Source organism: Nycticebus coucang, chromosome 3 (genome assembly GCF_027406575.1).
Source record: "Nycticebus coucang isolate mNycCou1 chromosome 3, mNycCou1.pri, whole genome shotgun sequence".
NCBI classification, from domain to species: domain Eukaryota; kingdom Metazoa; phylum Chordata; class Mammalia; order Primates; family Lorisidae; genus Nycticebus; species Nycticebus coucang.
Window position 1 is genome coordinate 17,470,018 of NC_069782.1, and position 17,484 is coordinate 17,487,501.

Genomic DNA, 17,484 nt, shown 5'->3' on the forward strand with positions numbered 1-17,484 from the left:
GGATGATCAGCCCCCATCCTGAAGCCCACCAAGAGTCACTTCATTAAAACAAAAGACACTTCCATCACCCAGGATATTGCAAGGGATTAGAAGCTCTGTGTTAGGAGCAGGTGTCAAAGACCACTTGTTAGCATAAGAGGTGTTCCTAGCACCCCTGTCACTCAAGAAATTACAAGAGTTCTAGGGACTCTATGTCAGGAACCAAGGACAGAGACCAAATATGTATTTTTTGTTATATCACAATTTCACACCCACTACTATGGCTCTTTCTGAAATATGTGTTGAGGGCCAGGTGTGGTGGCTCACATCTGTAATCCTAGCACTCTGGGAGGCTAAGTAGGTGGATCACTTGAGCTCAGGAGTTCGAGACCAGCCTAAGCAAGAGCGAGACCCCTTATATACTAAGAGTAGAAAAACTAGCCAGGTGTAGTGGTGGGTGCCTATAGTTTCACCTACTTGGGAGGCTAAGGCAAGAGGCTCTCTTGAGTCTAACAGTTTGAGGTTGTTGTGAGCTATGAAGTCACAGCACTCTACCCAGGGGACAGAGTAAGACTCTGTCTCAAAAATAAATAAAATAAGGGCAACACCTGTGGCTCAAGGGAGTGGGGTGCTGGCTCCATATACTGGAGGTAGCAGGTTCAAACCTAGCCTCAGCCAAAACTGCAGAAAATAAAAAAAAATAAAAGAAAATAAAATATGCATCGAAATGAATGGGAGATAGATAAAAAATGTAATTATAGCAGGAAGATGGAGTGGAAAATTTTTCTTAATGGTAGATAAATAACCCATGAGGAGAAGCCACTAAAATCATGTGTTGCCCTGAGTCGAAGAAAATTGTCAAGGAAGTGTGGTTAACTGTCAAAACCCCAGAACCAAGATTTTCAGTTTAAAATATTTACTTACAACCATGTTTTCATGGGCAGGAATAATGATTCTGTCAGTGGGGAGTGAATCATTCCCAGAGGGTGGAGGAGCAGTTTTACAGGTGGTATCATGGCTTCCTGGAAGGCAGTGGCCTGCAGAGTTTTACAAGTGGTATCGTGGCTTCCTGGAAGGCAATAGCCTGCAGAGTTTTCAGACAAGCCTTGTGATGTGGAGACCTTAGTGAGTGAAAGCAGTTAGCTCAGGTGGCCTCTAGATCTGGGAGGGGGACAGTAGCTTTTTTCTGTATCTGGGCCTAAACCAGGTTGAAACATTTTTTTTTTTTTTTTTTTTGGTTTTTGGCCAGGGCTGGGTTTGAACCCGCCACCTCTGGCATATGGGACCGGCGCCCTACTCCTTGAGCCACAGGCGCCACCCAGGTTGAAACATTTTTAATACAAATTCTTTTAATCAGAAATAGAAGAAAAATACAACCGAAAGTGGGGATTTTTGTGACTTAAATTTAATAGATGCCTTGGAATGAGATTGTCCACATTGTAAGTCATACAGAGATTTCCATGCGTGGTGATTTCCCCAAAAGCAGAATTTTTGTATCATGTCTTTTGTGTACACCTGAGACAGAAGGTCGCTGTCATCACAGATCCCATTGTTTGGATGCCGAGCCTCTTTGTGTCAGGCATTGACGGCATTATCCCTGTTTTCTGTCTGGCGACACTAAAGTACGAGGTGGTCCACGCTCTTTCCACCCTCCTCAGTGAAGGTGCTTAGAAGAGCTCATCCTGGACATCTCCAAAGCCACAAGGCAAAAAGTTAATGTCACAAACCACTTGATTCTTTGGAAGAAAACGAATAGCCAGGAACCTTTCCATCCCTGAAGTACGTACCCAGTGGAAAGCTGCTTGATGTCTCTGAGCTTTGAATTTTTCATCTTCAGTGGCAAAGGCAGGAAGGCTCAGTGGGACTGTTACATAGATTAAATTGAACAATGTATCAAAGTATTACACATGGAGCCAAGCACATAGTAGGTGTACTTGCCAACATTCATTCATTTAACTGTTAATGAAAAACAGTACATTGCTTACTAAGTTAATATGGAAAAATAGTCAATGCAGTCTACCCATGCATTTACCGGCCCGGCTGTCTTCATGTGTCCCCCAGAGTAAAGTGGCCGTGCTTTAACCTGAGTGAGAGACGAGGAGAACATTAAGAGCTTGTCCTAACACTCCGTGCCTGGCAAATGATTGACCTCAGGTCACCTCGGCCTCTGCAGCCACAGCCCTGAAGGGCCAGACCCATGGGGTTGTGCGTGTGCCTGCCTGCTGTTACTGCTGAAGGAAACTTTGCCACATGTGGACTCCAGAGATGATGGCTGGGTGATTTCCTCTTAGTTGCCCAGCCAGAATCCCAGAATATCTGCCATCTGTGGCCCAGTGGGAGAATCCCTTCCATGTGTTTGTTCCTTGCTGATGTCAGACTGCCAAACATGTGAAAGTCTAGCAGATTCATGAATGTGAAGTGCAAACTGTATATCCCAGGCTGTGTCGTGGAAGAGCATGAATCCTGGATCCCAGTGGCCTGAGATTAAGATCCAAGCCACTATGGTTATTTGCTCTCTGGACTTGGAGAGTTACCTGCCTGTCTATAAAATGGGTGTAAATAATATCTGACAGAGCAGGTGTACAGCACGCAGGGCTGGCACATGGAAAGTGTCTAAGAGCGGTATATTGGTGGTGACAATTTTTCTCTCTCCTAGACCATTTACCAAGACAAATTTGAGTAAGTTCTTAAGGTAGAAGGGGAGAAAGAATCAGTTCAAATCCATCTGGTGAAGAAGATCACATTTCGGTACAAACATCTTGTTTTTATTAATACAAAGGTCCTTTTCTAAAGAGCGGAGCCAGAAGCCTGGTGGAGCTTTTTACATAGGGAAGAATGTTCTTTCTCCTGAGTAACTCCCAGGCCCCTAGCCTGCTGTGGTTTAGGGGCTGGTAGGTTCCAGCAGACCTGTATTTCAGGTGTGACTTGAGCCTCTGTGAGAGCATACAGCAGCCTGGCAAGGCACTACGCCCTGTCAAGCACTGGCAGGCACATCCAGGCATTGTGATTCTCCTGCAGGGCATGGCCCAGAGTGGAGTCACAGAGCCAGAGTCTCCACAGTGAACAAAGAGTAACTGTGGGCCCAGAGCCTCCTTTAGCCAGCTTCACTGGTACCCATGGTTGGTTAGATCCTTAACATTTTGTTTTACATACCTGCAGGCCTGTATCATTGGCTGGTTTATGAAGGGTTTTACTTGTAACTACACAGAAGGGTTCACTGTGATGTCTTGGTGAAATGAGACTGTGTCAGTAATAACGCGTGTAATGTTCTCAATAGAGTTCTCTGTCTTTCAGCTTAATGTTCTCCACACAGAGCTGACTAAGCAGCTGGCAGATACAATGGTTCTACCTATTATACAATTTCGAGAAAAAGATCTCACAGGTAAAGTAACTGAGTTCAGTGCTGGTTACCTTCAAAATAATGTTTAATTCACTCACTTCTTCCTATATTAGTTTCTGTACATGGGAAGTTCCTTTCATTATGAGCAGTTAAATTCAGCAAACTTTTATTGACTCCCCACTATTATATGTATTCCTGGCTCACCTGAAGAAGGTCAAAGGCTACTAAAAAGACAGATGTAGAAACAGGTCATTGTACTGTCGTGTGCGGGAGCAGCAGGACAGAGAAGCGGCACCCGGAGGCGTGATTACCTTGTTGGGGGTTAGGGTATCTGGGAAGGCTTCTTGGAGAAACTGATCTCTGAGCTGGGATTTGAGAGATGAGTAGACATTTACCAAGTAGATGGTGATATTCCAGGTTAAGGAACATTTGTAAAAGCACACTGTCCGTGGGCAAATGTTTTGGAATGTAAAGGGGGGGGGTGCATTGGAGAGGGAAAGATGGAATGGAGATCATGCTTTCTCCCTGCTGGGCTCTGGCCGTGCAGCGGGGAGGCAGACAGGGTCCCTGTTCTCAAGGAGCTCACGGTGAATGAGGGAGGGAACTGACTGGCACAGACAACCACTGGGCCTTTTGGACTAATTTTACTTCTTAAACTAAAATAAAACTTCAGAATAATTTTATATTTGTTAGAAATCGGGATAGTCACAAAATGAATATTAAAAAGAATGAATGATCTTGAAACAACTTAATGTTAGGAAAGGGAATCCAAATTTTCTAGACCTATTCTTTTTTTTTTTTAGAGACAGAGTCTTACTTTATGGCCCTCGGTAGAGTGCTGTGTCCTTACACAGCTCACAGCAACCTCCAACTCCTGGGCTTAGGCGATTCTCTTGCCTCAGCCTCCTGAGTAGCTGGGACTACAGGCGCCCGCCACAACGCCCGGCTATTTTTTGGTTGCAGTTTGGCCAGGGCCAGGTTTGAACCCGCCACCCTCGGTATATGGAGCCGGCGCCTTACCGACTGAGCCACAGGTGCCGCCCTCTAGACCTATTCTTATTTCATTAAAAATATTTATTACTTAGAGATTCAAGAATTATACAGAGGGTGCCAAAAATGTATACACATTTTAAGAGAAAAAGCTCTACCCTTCATGCCTGTGTCATGCTGATGCTGGCATTCTTTTGATAACTGCCATCTTTTGAGCAAGTGTCAAATTGCTACCATAATTTGATTGAACTTCAAAGAGTAATACATAGGTAACATCTCTTAAAATGTGTATACTGTATACATTTTTTGGTACCCCTGGTATTTTCTAGAACACTGATATAAAGAACTACTGACAAAAAAAATCTCAAACCTGAGTACTAAAAGAGTTGTTCCATGTACTGTTTCCTCTTTAAAGATACATTACCTTAGACATTTTTTTTTTTGTAGGCAAAATAGTTGTAGTAAATCTAAAGGCAAATCTTACAGGTGAAGATTTTTTCCTCTTGCTTTGGGGTCCCCTGCGATCTTGTCACCTGAGGCTATTGGGTGGGGGCAGAGTAGGCATAAATTCTATGCAAGGTCAGTTTATCAGCACTAAAACCTTGTCAACAGGACCGGGCACAGTGGCTCACGTCTGTAATCCTAACACTCTGGGAGGCCAGGGTGGTGGATTGCTTGAGCTCAGGAATTTGACAGCAACTTGATCAAGAGCAAGACCCTATCTCTACTAAAAATGGAAAAACTAGCCAGGGGTTGTGGTGCGCACCTGTAGTCCCGGCTACTTAGGAGGCTAAGGTGAGAGGATCTCTTGAGCCCGAGAGTTTGAAGTTGCTATGAGGTATGATGACAGGACACTCAATCCAGGGCAACAGAGTGAGACTCTGTCTCAAAAAAAACTTAGGCTTGGCACCTGTAGCTCAGCAGCTGGGGCACCAACCACATACACCGGAGCTGGCAGGTTTGAATCCTGCCAAACAATGACAACTACAACCAAAAAATAGCCGGGCGTTTTGGCGGTTGCCTATAGTCCCAGCTACTTGGGAGGCTGAGGCAAGAGAATGGCTTAAGCCCAAGAGTTGAGGTTGCTGTGAGCTGTGATGCCACAGCGCTCTACCAAGGACAACATAGTGAGACTCTGTCTCAAAAAAAAAAAAAAACAAAAACCCAACTTAGTCAATAAGAAGCCAGTAGTGCATCAGCCAGCTTGTGTAAAGGCAGACTGTGGTAGAGCAGGGTGGGAACATCCGTGCTTCTCAGTTGCTTGTCTGTAATGGCTTCAGAAGCTACCCGTGTCAGGCCGCCATCTGCTGGTTATCCAGTCCTGAAAGCTGCACTGGGTGCATCTTAAGAGATTTCTCTAAGTCAGATCATCAGAAATTTGTGGAATATCATCTTAAAGACAAAGCCCAAGTCTGTTAGAAAATAATCATCCCCTAAGACCTGTCTTGTCAGATTTGTTTGTTTATGGGAGGCAGACCTGGATTGAGAATGCCCAACAGTGTTAATGGCAGTGGCCTTGTTAATCTAGAACAACGAAATTTGTGGATGAGAAGTATTTACATAGGATGGTGAATTTTTTTTTTTTTTTTTTTTTAAGGAGAATAAACTTGCTTACTAGTAGTAAAAAAGGAAGCTTCTTCGTATCTATGAGAAGTTAATCAGATATCCTTTTCTGATGCCACCAAGATAGGAATTTGAAGTGTTTGGCCTGGGTCATACCTGAGTCAACATCAGAACCAAATTAGAGCCTGGCCTCTCCTCTGCCAAGACAGTATTATTTGATCTTACATTTCATTGTCTTTTCTTTATTTACCTACCAATACGAGCACGTAATCTGAATGAAGAAAACGTAAGAGATAATAAGGAAGTGGCTGGGCGTGGTGGCACATGCCTGTAATGCCAGCACTTTGGAGGCCAAGGTCAGTGGATTGCCTGAGCTCACAGGTTTGAGACCAGCTTGAGCCAGAGTGAGACCCTGTCTCTAAATATAGCCCGGTATTGCGGCGGGAGCTTGTAGTCCCAGCTACTTGGGAAGCTGAGGCAAGAGAATTGCTTAAGCCCAAGAGTTTGAGGTTACTGTGAGCTGTGACACCCCAGCACTCTACTGAGGGTGATAAAGTGAGGTTTTGTTTCAAAAAAACAAAAAAAAAGAAAAAGAAAAGAGATAATAAGGAAGTGATTTAAAACTGATAAGTTAAAACACCTAAAACTCAGCACTAAAAGGAAGTACAAGGTGGGAGAGAAAGAAAAACCGGAAGGGGGAAGGGCAGAAGGCAGCCCCTTGTCAAAAGGAGTAAGAATAAGGTGAGGAGAAATTTAAAAGCTGGAGGCAGTTGGGAAGCAAATTGAAACCAGCATGGAAGATGGGAAATGCTTTGCTTTTTTGACAAAGTGGAAATGGAATGTTTTAGATTGTGGGAGTATCACTTGCTTTTAAGTATCAATCTTTTGTGTTTTTTAAGTTTTTAACCTTGGATGATCATTGCTCGGTGACCTCTGACCTTTTCTTGTCTTTTGGTTTTGGACTCTGTTGAGCCGACTCTGTGCCCGATGGGTGTGTAGCACCGTGTGGGTGACGGTTTTAGGCGTTGGCTGTTGCAAGTACACTGTGCTAGGTGGTGTCGTGTCCTCCTTATTACACATACCCTGTATTCCTTGTACAGTGGTGAGTCTAATAAATCAGCTGTTAAAATGGCAACGCAGGAAACTTCTAGATTCTGGGTATAGTCCTGACTACGTTCTATGGAAAGATACCTTAAGACACTACTTTGGGGCTTGAAGAATCAGAACTTAGGAAGTTTATACTCCAGGTCAGTACCTGGCCACCTTGCTGCCTGGCCCAGGTCCACAGAGCGCCCCTTCCTTCACAGACCCCAAGCACTATGCAGAGAGGAGTGGCTGCGAGGACAGTCAGGGTCACTGGGCGAGGGGCGTGGATGAAGCCAGGCTCTCTGGGAGACCAGGGTTCCCAGCATCCAGGCCAGGCCCATGAGAGCAGAGGACGTGCAGGAACACAGGCAGAGCTCTCCCCTTCGCACTTCAGTTCTTTCTTGGGAAAGCACAGAGCTCTGGGTTGGCATGTTTTATTTTTCTTCACTCTAAGATGTTTCCTTTTCTCCTTTTCAGAAGTAAGCACTTTAAAGGACCTTTTTGGACTGGCCAGCAATGGTAAGCATCTTTTTCTCCATGCTTGGGCCTGAGAGTAGTGACATGTGTGAGGGGACACTGAATGACTGTTCCTGCCTTCTTTGACCCTTCTGGGTACTCAAATGTCTCTCTATTTTTAGAGCATGACCTCTCAATGGCAAAATATAGCCGGCTTCCTAAAAAAAAGGAGAATGAGAAGGTAAGAATACGTTACATGTTAATTTTTCTTTCATTTACTTAAGCTCTTTTTGCTTCTTACTATGAATTTGTGACATTTGAGGGTGTCTTGATGAGTTTTTTTGCTACACGTGGACTTGAAACTTTATTTCAAATCTCGGAAGGAGACCTTCACTTCTCTTTTCAAACTGGCTTATTAAAATAGTGACTTGGATCCATTGTAAGATTGTGATCACACTGTGATTTCAACTTCACCTTGGTTCTTTGTCTAGGAAGGATCACTGTGTGATCATAATCTTGAATTCCTCACCCCAAGTGTTGACATTTTAACCCATTTTTTTTTTTAGGTTTTTTGTTACTATAGAGAATACTGAATATCTTCATACATACAACTTTGTACTTCTGATACATGATTTCCTTGGGCTAAACTATTTCATTGGAATACAAGCTATGACTGAGCCAAAACGTTCGTGGCTTTCAAAGCGTGCTGCCATATTGTTTTCCCAAAGGATCGTGGCGCTTTGTCCTGCAACCAGGAAAGCATTGGCTTCACCTCAGTGTAGCCTTATGAGCATGAGATGCTCAGTTTGGATTTTCTTTAAGAAATTGAAGTGGAGCCTTATCTGTGTTTTATCATATATGTCACAAAAACAAGCATGTTTTGAAGTTGCATGCTCTTTCAGAATTGTCGTGTATAGTAGACAACTTGAAATTCTCCTTTCACCTTTTGCCCAGGTGAAGACTGAAGTGGGAAAAGAGGTGGCTGCTGCCCGGCGGAAACAGCACCTGTCGGCCCTGCAGTACTACTGTGCCCTCAACGCGCTGCAGTACAGAAAGCGGGTGGCCATGATGGAGCCCATGATAGGCTTTGCCCATGGACAGGTAGGGGAGCCCCTCATCTGAGGAATTAAACCTAAGCCAATTGTGGTGGAGATGGCTTTTAGGAGAAACTGAAGCATCATAGAAAGAAACATAAATGTACCCTTTCTCCGGAAACTTGCTGGGATTCAGCACTTAGAGAGCTTCCAGCTGGGTTGAGTCATCTTTAGTTGGGTGTGTGTTAGCCTGTAGTTAGGTGGCACAGTCTGGGAATGATGACCTGCTCCTGGCACCTCTTGGGGAGAACACTGTGTGGCCCTTTTTTTTTGAGACAGAGTCTAAGCTGTTGCCCTGGGTAGAGTGCCGTGGTGTCTTAGCTCACAGCAACCTCCAACTCAGGCTATAGTTACTGCTTTCAGACATGTCCACTGACCAATACTAGGAATATTGGGTGGCTCACAAGTAGCTGCCCTCCTCCGGCCTTGTCCAGCCTTGGCAGTCAGTGTGTATTGAGCATCGCCCTCTGTGAGCTGATGAGTAAGTGACCACTGTGCTTCCTGCTGTTCCTGAAGGTACCTGTGGTGGAGACGCACCCAGGCTGTCAGCGCCCCACATCCGTGAGGGAGGGTGTCTGCCTTCTCTGGCCCCATCAAACAGGTTTTTAATTAAATCATGATTCAGCCCTCATGCCTGAATGCTGAGGTTCTGTGTTCTGCATGCAGGGTTTTGAAAACATAACAATGAACTCCAGAGCAATATTGAGGGTGAGGCCATGCTGTGGCTGTAGAAGCCAGTGTCTCACCATCCCTTCTGTTCATTTGCTTATCTGAGTTTTATAGGGATTATGTCAGCCATGTCCCTTAGGAGCTCACAGAATAGCAGAGAAGTTAAGGCATAGATGTAGAATATGAATTCCAGAGGAATTCAGGGAGGCGAAGGAGAGGAGTTGCCATGATGTTGTGCTATTAGAAACACAGTCTCCTCATTTAATAGATTAATGGTTAATATTCATTTTGATATTAACATTTCGGGGGGTTAAAATGGTATTTGCTGTGCTGATCTCAGTATGATTCCAAGGTCGTAGGCCAGAGAATCCCCCTGCCTATGTGGTCTTGTCTTAGGCTAATCCCAATCATCTGTTTTTGTCCTGTGATAACTAAGGGTGTTGGTATACATGCTTTCCCAGGGTGTGGGGAACAGGTGAGGCGGTCAGTAGTGCTGATAGCATCTACGAGGCTTCTCAGAGTAAGGGGTCGACCTCAGTGCCTGCCACCCTGACAGTGTGGGCTTTGGATCAAACAGATGAGCTAGGGCCATGCTCAAGAGAATCCCCATGTCCACACGGAGTATTTTCTCTTTTTTTCATAACCTAGGCTTGGAACCGTTACCCCTTAACCATTAGGCTTGTAAAGTGGAGCAGTCCATATCAAATATCTAAGTTTGGTAAAGGCCACAGCCTTAAGAAGGATGGAAACTTGAACTGTTCAGGGTGGGATGGCTGCAAGTGCGGGTAACACACAGAAACCTCCTTCCTCTTTCCTATACTCCTGCCCTCAAGGTTGTCAGGGGACCCAGACTTTGGGGAAGTGAATATTATACAGGTGTCACAGGAAGTAAAGGAATTCCTTCCATTGGTGCCCCAAAGCCAGCAACTATAGTATCATTTTCAAACTGCACATTCCTCAAACCTCCTAGAGGCCCACTCTCCCCTCGGCAGAGAAAATAACCTGTCATAGAACATCGGGGAGAGGGAGGGTCCTCGCCCGAGCTGAGCACCCACATGGCGCCAGGACCCTGCTGCATCTTTTATGCATGTAATCCTCTTTTAATATGGTAGCAGGCTTTCAAGAGGCTTTTAAGAGTCTTTAGCCCAGTTTTCCCTCTGCAACCTCAGCCAGCCAGCTGTGCCCAGACTTGCACGGGACTCTGGGTAAACGGGTAAGCTTGTCATGCTGCGCCACAGCGGGCGCACGTCAGCTTTTTGCTGGTGCCAAGTTGAGTAAACTTAGCCCTGGCCCCCAGGAAACTTACTATCTAGAATTCAGGTAAGAAAAAGTTGCTGTTGCTAACATAAAAAATAATTATCAACAGTCGTTTTTGAGACACTTGGTATGTACCAAGCACTTGACTTCCATCCTTGCTGATACTCAGAGCCTTTCAGCAAGATGGCTAAGTTTCATCCTCCCCATGTCACAAGTGCACCTGGGACCTGGGAGTAACCCAGCCAGCATGGAGTATGAAAGAGAGGCTGTCAGTACTGCGGCAAGCCGCCCCCCCCCCCCCGATTGTGGTTTCTTACCTTACTGAACTCACAGATCATTTTCCCCAGGTGATTTTCAGCATATCATAATCGTATCTTTCAGATTAACTTCTTTAAGAAGGGAGCAGAGATGTTTTCTAAACACATGGACAGCTTTTTATCCTCCGTTGCAGACATGATTCAAAGGTAATGCTGTGCCCTGGCCTGAGTCTCAGAGACCTCGTATTTTCCTGCTGAACTGACATCTCTGGGAGGTGGGGAGAGGACTCTGACTGCTGGGGTCTCACAGAGCCCCTGCCCACTCCCAGGACTCTCCTAACAGTGCTGTGCCCTCACCACACTTGCTGAGGTTTGTGAGTATTTGGGCACATAGTTGAAGAGTCGTGATTTCTGCAGTTCCCAACGGGGGTGGAGCCCAGAGCCCTCCCCATGAGGCTGAAGGACTAAAATAAAAGATGAAAACGTCCTCAGAGGTACTTCCCCAGTAAGCTCCCAGTCCTCAGGGTCTCGTTCCGTTATTATTCCAGTCCCGCCTGTTATAACCTGCGAGTCCAGCTCCGGTTTGCTGTGGATTTGGGAGAGCTCTTTGCCTTTGTCTCTGTGGGCTGATGGGAGTAGCAGCCAGAAGTGCTACAGCCATTCAGGAAACTGACCAGCGGGTTGACATGTAATAGATACGCAAGGTGTTAACCCTTTATAGAATTAACTTAACAAACTGCAAAGGCTTAGTTTAAAAACACATCATTCTCCTCTCCTCTCATGGGAGGCACTTCCCATGCTCACTGGGTGCCATGTGCTCTGCCCCCGCCCCTCCCTGCGTTCCCCTGGAGAGCTGAGGACACTCATAGGCCCAGCCTCAGCTCGTCCCACCCCAAGTGCAGACGCGGGGCTCCCTAAGCACTTGGCACCATTTCTGGAGTATGGGAATACATCTCTGTGTGTATTTATTGACAAATACTACATATACGATATGGAAATAGGGGCTGCCCGCTCTGGACCCTCCTGTGCTGGAGGCTTTGCTTTCCTCCTATCTATAATAAAATATTTCATTTTCATTTAAAAAAATGGAAATAAGAATAGGGAATATTTTATTTCACATGGAAAAGTGAAGATAAAGTTGCTCATTTTCCTGAAGATTGTGCATTTCAAAATACTTTGTGAAGACCAAACAGTGGAATTCATTTAGGCAGAAGTCTACATAAAATGCTCTGAAAATAAAAAATGAATCCCATGAGAAACGATTGCTGAGCATTCAGACTCGAGGGGAGAGTAAAAGTGCATCCTCCCTCCTGAGAGTCGCTGAGCTGCTTTGTTCTGGGTAGTTGGCACAGTGAGTGATGTTGGCTAGATTTATAATAATGCTAGAAAGCACTTTGTGAAATCTGATTGTGGTTTCTTACCTTTTAATTTATTTGTTTATTAGCCCCTGGGAATGTTAGGAGGAAGTAAAAGATGAGCGCCTGTTATATCGTCACTTCATAGCAGTCCCCGACCCCCTTGTCTTCCACTGTTTCTTCTCCTCCTACTATAACCATAGAATTCTGTGGCTTTTAGTGTTTCTGGGAGAACCATCCCTACTTCTTATTTTCATCTACTAGGTTATTTTATTAATGGATGGCAGGGCCTTTGTGCCCGTATCTTTGAGATGCCATCGTGCACTCCTTTTGCAGATCTAGAGCCTGTGTCTTCCCTCCTTGTCAGCATTTTCGTGAAGCGTAGCACCAGCCTTCCCGAGAGGACCACAGCCCAGTGGGAGAATCCGAGCCCGCACTGGGGGATGTGGCCTTCCTTCTCTGTGCAGAGAGGTAACAGGCAGCAGGTGGAGTTCCCAGAGTGAACTTCCTGGTTCAGACAGCCAAGTCATTCTGTTTCAGAATGCTTATCTCCCTGTCACTTGCATTTTTGTTGGTGAGCGGATAAATACAGCCTCTCTTCTCCAAAGCAGGAGGTGGCTTTGCTGCCCCTTAGCCACACATTCGCAGCCGGCCAGCCCAGGGAGGCCTCGGAGTGGGGTCTGGTGCTGGGGAAGCCAGACGGGGTAGCATGGTTGCTGTCCAGTACCCCCGTGGAGCTTTTTTCTGCCTTAACCCAACAGTGATACCTTCCTATGTTTTTCTTGAATGCTTCTCCTGTGTGTGTGTGCGCGCGCAGTAGAACTTCCGTAAGCTGACCACCCAGGGGACTGTAACAAACTGCTCAGCGTACAGAGGTGTTCATCATGAGGACTAGGCCTACTGTACTGATACGTGCATGTGGTGCTTGTCTAGTCTGAAACTAGGTCACCTTGAGGTGGTCAGGGTAGGGAAGTGGTCACCCATGGAGATTGTACTGTGTTTTAGGGAGAGGAAACACGCCTTTGTTATTTTTAAGCAGATACTTCTTGACGCTGTTCCTGAGAGTCTTGGTTGTTGCAGCCTGCGTCTGCCTGTGGTGGGGAGGGCGGGCAGGGCGTTATAAACCTTCTGAGGTCCGATGCATGATGTCCTTTTGGTGCACAGGAGCATTTTTGTGGGGAGAGGATCTTCTGTCATATCTCCAAAAGGCTTCTCACCCACAGAAGCACAGGATCCTACGCGGGCTCGCTGCCCTCGGCTCCTTCACCTCACCCCATCTCTTTTCCTCCCCTTAGTCCGTCCCTCAGTCTGGGCAGGGACAGCGGGTTGAGTTAATGAGGTTTGTTCTCCTTCTTTCCTGTCCAGGGTCACCAGGTAGAGTTTCTAGTTATCCACTTCAAAGTCAGAAAAGCCAAAATTAGCTTAGATTAACTGCTTGTACTGAGCCGCCTTAAAGAAGAGGGGAGTGTGGGTACACAAAAGCCGGAAGCATCTTAACCGCAGAAGAGGGGAAATCCTAAGGATGAAGAATTCGCTCAGAGAAACACCAGCCCCACGGGGCCCTAGTTCCTTCTGATTTTAACATTTGTAATTCTGTTGTTTAACACAGTGGAGAAGTGGACATGGCCTCTGAAGTCTGCTTCAGATGGATGGGCCCTGTTGGGCAGATTTTGTTTAGGGCTTTATAACCAAGACTGTCACCACTGGCTGGGTGGCCCATTGAGGCCTCACTTGGTGGAGAAAGAGGGCAGCTGCTGTTTCAAGCTAAAGCTTCTAGGCTCTCTAGGATCTAAGTACCAGAGCCTGGACCTTGGGCCACTTACCCTGTTGCGGTCAGCCCTTGGCCAGCATGCACAGCTAGCCTGTGCAGCCTGGGTGCAGGCAAATGGCTGTCAAAAAGGAAAAGCATTGCCCTTGGCTTTTCTGTTGCGCCTTAGTACCACTTCCTGGTCACTTTCCTATCCCCAGTGGTTGTCTCCACCACCCTTGCCTAAGCCAAAACGGGGTGTAGGACTGATGACTATTTCATGTTTTCCTTCATGGGACTTTCACAGGTAGCCTGCACATACAGCCCCAACAGATGGGCTCATTACATCTTTCCTCGCATAATTTATAGCAGCAGTGCTAAGCATGGCTGCCTCTTTGTCAGCAGCAAAACTGTTCAACTGGGTTCAGGCATTTGGTGGTATTTCTTATGTTCTGTTTTAAAATAGCAGTCACATAAACACTTGAGTAATGCAGAACCAAGTCCCCTGATCTGTAGTTTTAGGGGCCTCGCGTACAAGAGTAGGAGGCTGGCAGCTCCCTCCGAGGCGGGAAGCCTTGCAGAGTGGGCTGGGGGCTGCCAGCAGCTGCTTAGTGCTGGGCTGGCCCGTGCTAAGTGGTTGACCCAGCCCTTTCTGTCTTAAGCATTCAGGTGGAACTGGAAGCCGAAGCAGAGAAGATGCGGGTGTCCCAGCAGGAATTACTTTCTGTTGATGAATCCATTTATACTCCAGACTTTGACGTTGCTGCACCACAGATCAACAGGAATCTCATCCAGAAGGCTGGTTACCTTAATCTCAGAAAGTGAGAATGCCACTGTCTGCTTCATTCTCCAAAATCTGTTTTCCTTAGGAAGTGGCTGAAAAGCAACCCACTCTTGGTGCCCCATTACACTGTGAAGGCCTGGGTGGGTGGGCTCGGGAGAGAGCACCCCTCCCCTTGGAACACAGGAAGCCCCTGGGGCCCAGATCCCAGACTGCACTGAGGGATGCGGCTAGCACGGGGGTCAAGTAAGGAAGAACCCAAGGCCATGGGCTCCAGGACATGCAGGCCACCCTTATCCCTGGTCACCATGGCCCTTTGTAAACAGACCACTCTTAACTGTTGTCATCCTGGGCCACTGACAGTTTTTTTCCTCTCACTGAGGCCACAGTTGGGGCTCCAGAACGGCTGATGGGGGGTACAGGCTCCTTGACGCAGAGGGGCCACTGTGGTGGTTTGGTGTGAGCACCACTGAGTGTCACCAGGCACCAGCTGGGCTGAGCCTCGGTCTCACCACCTGTCAGTTGAGCTGGTGACCGAGCCTCCTTCATAAGCTGTCATAGGGACCAAATAAGGCCATTCCTATCAGGCAGCAAGCACACAATGTTAGGCCTTGGCACTTTGGGGAAATGACCATAGCAGGAAACCCAGTGCCTCGCATACATTGCTACTGAGCTGTTAACCTGTGTGATCTTTCCCAGGAGACGGGGTGCTGTGGGCTGTGGGGGCACTGCTGACTGGTACATTTAGAGCATGCAGCTCCCCATCTTACAGATTTCCAGGTTTAAGTTCTTTGTGCTGATGGACTAATTCTGGGTCCAGACAGTGGGTCTAGAAACCCAAGTACAGCTGCAGTGGGGAGGGGCAGATCACCCACATATCTGGAGGTAGCTCTGGGACTGCCCTTGCCCTTGGGAGCAGAGCCCATAACGGCCCAGATCATTCAAGCTAACTTGGCTTCTTCTGCTGTTCTTTTCACATAAAGGATTTTCAAAGCAGTTTTGCTTTAATGTAAAGAAACCCATTATTTCTAAAATAATACCAGTACTCATCAAGAGGCAGCAGAGCTAGGAGGCGCAGCTCACACTTTCTTGTACTGATTGGCTCCTTATAACTTAATTCATGCAGCAAAACAGGGCTGGTCACCACCACCTGGGAGAGGCTCTACTTCTTCACCCAGGGCGGGAATCTCATGTGTCAGCCCAGGGGAGCTGTGGCTGGAGGCTTGATCCAGGACCTGGACAACTGCTCGGTGATGGCCGTGGACTGTGAAGACCGGCGATACTGCTTCCAGATCACCGCTCCTAATGGGAAATCGTAGGCCTGGGGGCTTTACCTGGGTGGAGAGCAGTGTAGTTCCCCCCTCCACACGCTTCCTAGAGCGTCCCGAGTGTGTCCCATGTGCCAGCCCTTCAGGGGGGAGTAGCCCTGTTGAGGGTGTTGCTCACTGTTCAGAGGATTGTATACTCTTCAGAGAAGCCCTGGGGCCCACATGGGATCCGACCTTCCTTATTTCAAGAGTCTCACAGGTCTGTCTGTGGCTTTGGAGAAGAGATGACCTACACATGAAAGTGACAGAAGTAGTTTCACACAGGTTCTAAGAGGGAGAGGAGGCTCTGGCTCCTTCTAGCCTATTCCACACAAGCATTTGTGTTTAGTTACTATGGCAGGGCGGGATACGATTGGGTAAGGAAGAACTGCCAGAGGAGACTGATTTCCAGCGGACAGGGTCGTGAACAGTACGCTACCATGCTGTTCCCACATACCCCTGTGTCTCAGGACCCAGAAGAGGTCATACTGTAATTTCTTTTCTACACATTTGAAGAAGAGTTGTCTTATGCCACGCAGTGAATACACAAACACTAACGAAAGCTGACGAGCAAAAACCAAAGATCCGTTCATGCATTTCGAGGTATCTGACACCACAAACAACACAGGCCTCATGTCATCTGTGTGTGGCCCATCATGGCAGCCTTGTAGACATTCACAGTAGATCCCAGGCCAGGAGGATCCCCTGTTCTCCAGAGCGGTGGCTTCCAAACTGTACCCCGAGGAGTTGTGAGCCCCATGGAGTGCTTCAGGGTCACCTACCTGTGAGGAGAGGTCCCTTAGTGAGCGCTGCTGTACTGTGTTTGCTTTATACATTGGGGTTCTAAGTTAAGATTTTATCTAGACAGCAGGGTGGGGTTGGGGGACAGTGCTGGGATGGTGAGTCATCTCTTTCCCCAAGTTGGCAGAGCAGTTTTAGACCTGATCCTTCCTCCTGATGGGAAATGGCATAGAAACAAAGATTCCTGGAGTCTAGACATGGTTCCTTAGGAATTTGGACCTCACTTATCCCTCACTTCAGGGATAAGAGCTATATTACCCATCCACCGTAGTTGTTAGGAGCTAGGAACTAGCAGATGTGGAGTCCATTTAAGGAGTTAAGGGGCTATCACAAAGGCAGGGCAGTGCTGATATCTTGCGCCTGGTACCTCTTAGCCCAGGTCTGGGAAAGGAGTGAACCTGCTGCCAGCTCTTCTTTGGGTGTAGTTGGGGGAGTAGCTGGCCTTGGATCATCTAAGAGGTCAACAAGATGGTCCTCCCTGTAGAATCACAGGCTGGAAGGGGCTGGAAGATCTGAGGCCCAGAAAAAGTCTCTGTCCATGGTAATGTAGTGCATTAGCAGCAGAACCAAACCTGGAATCCCATTTTTCCCATCAAGCTGCCTTCATGGCCCTTTCCTTTGGGAGCCCAGCTGAGTTCAGTTCATGGAGAATAATCCTCAGTCACTGAGATCTGGGAAGCACCTAATTACTTAGATGTATTTTGTTTCAGGGGAATAATCCTGCAGGCAGAGAGCAGAAAGGAAAACGAAGAGGTACAGACTTTGTTTGTCTCACCTCTTTTCTGGTGTGGTGGGTGACTGT

The 17,484-nt window shown here is 46.9% G+C and overlaps 1 protein-coding gene across 2 annotated transcripts in view; it reads left to right on the top strand.

Annotated features, from left to right (window-relative positions):
- APPL2 (adaptor protein, phosphotyrosine interacting with PH domain and leucine zipper 2) overlaps window positions 1-17,484 on the top strand; it is a 48,151-nt gene that overhangs the window by 17,843 nt on the left and 12,824 nt on the right. For both annotated transcript variants that reach the window (XM_053585760.1, XM_053585761.1), the window contains exons 5-12: window positions 3,274-3,361; window positions 7,436-7,477; window positions 7,597-7,655; window positions 8,369-8,515; window positions 10,816-10,898; window positions 14,456-14,614; window positions 15,701-15,889; window positions 17,393-17,435. In XM_053585760.1, coding sequence (XP_053441735.1) covers window positions 3,274-3,361; window positions 7,436-7,477; window positions 7,597-7,655; window positions 8,369-8,515; window positions 10,816-10,898; window positions 14,456-14,614; window positions 15,701-15,889; window positions 17,393-17,435 — 810 coding nt within the window. The remainder of the gene's footprint in view (window positions 1-3,273; window positions 3,362-7,435; window positions 7,478-7,596; window positions 7,656-8,368; window positions 8,516-10,815; window positions 10,899-14,455; window positions 14,615-15,700; window positions 15,890-17,392; window positions 17,436-17,484) is intronic.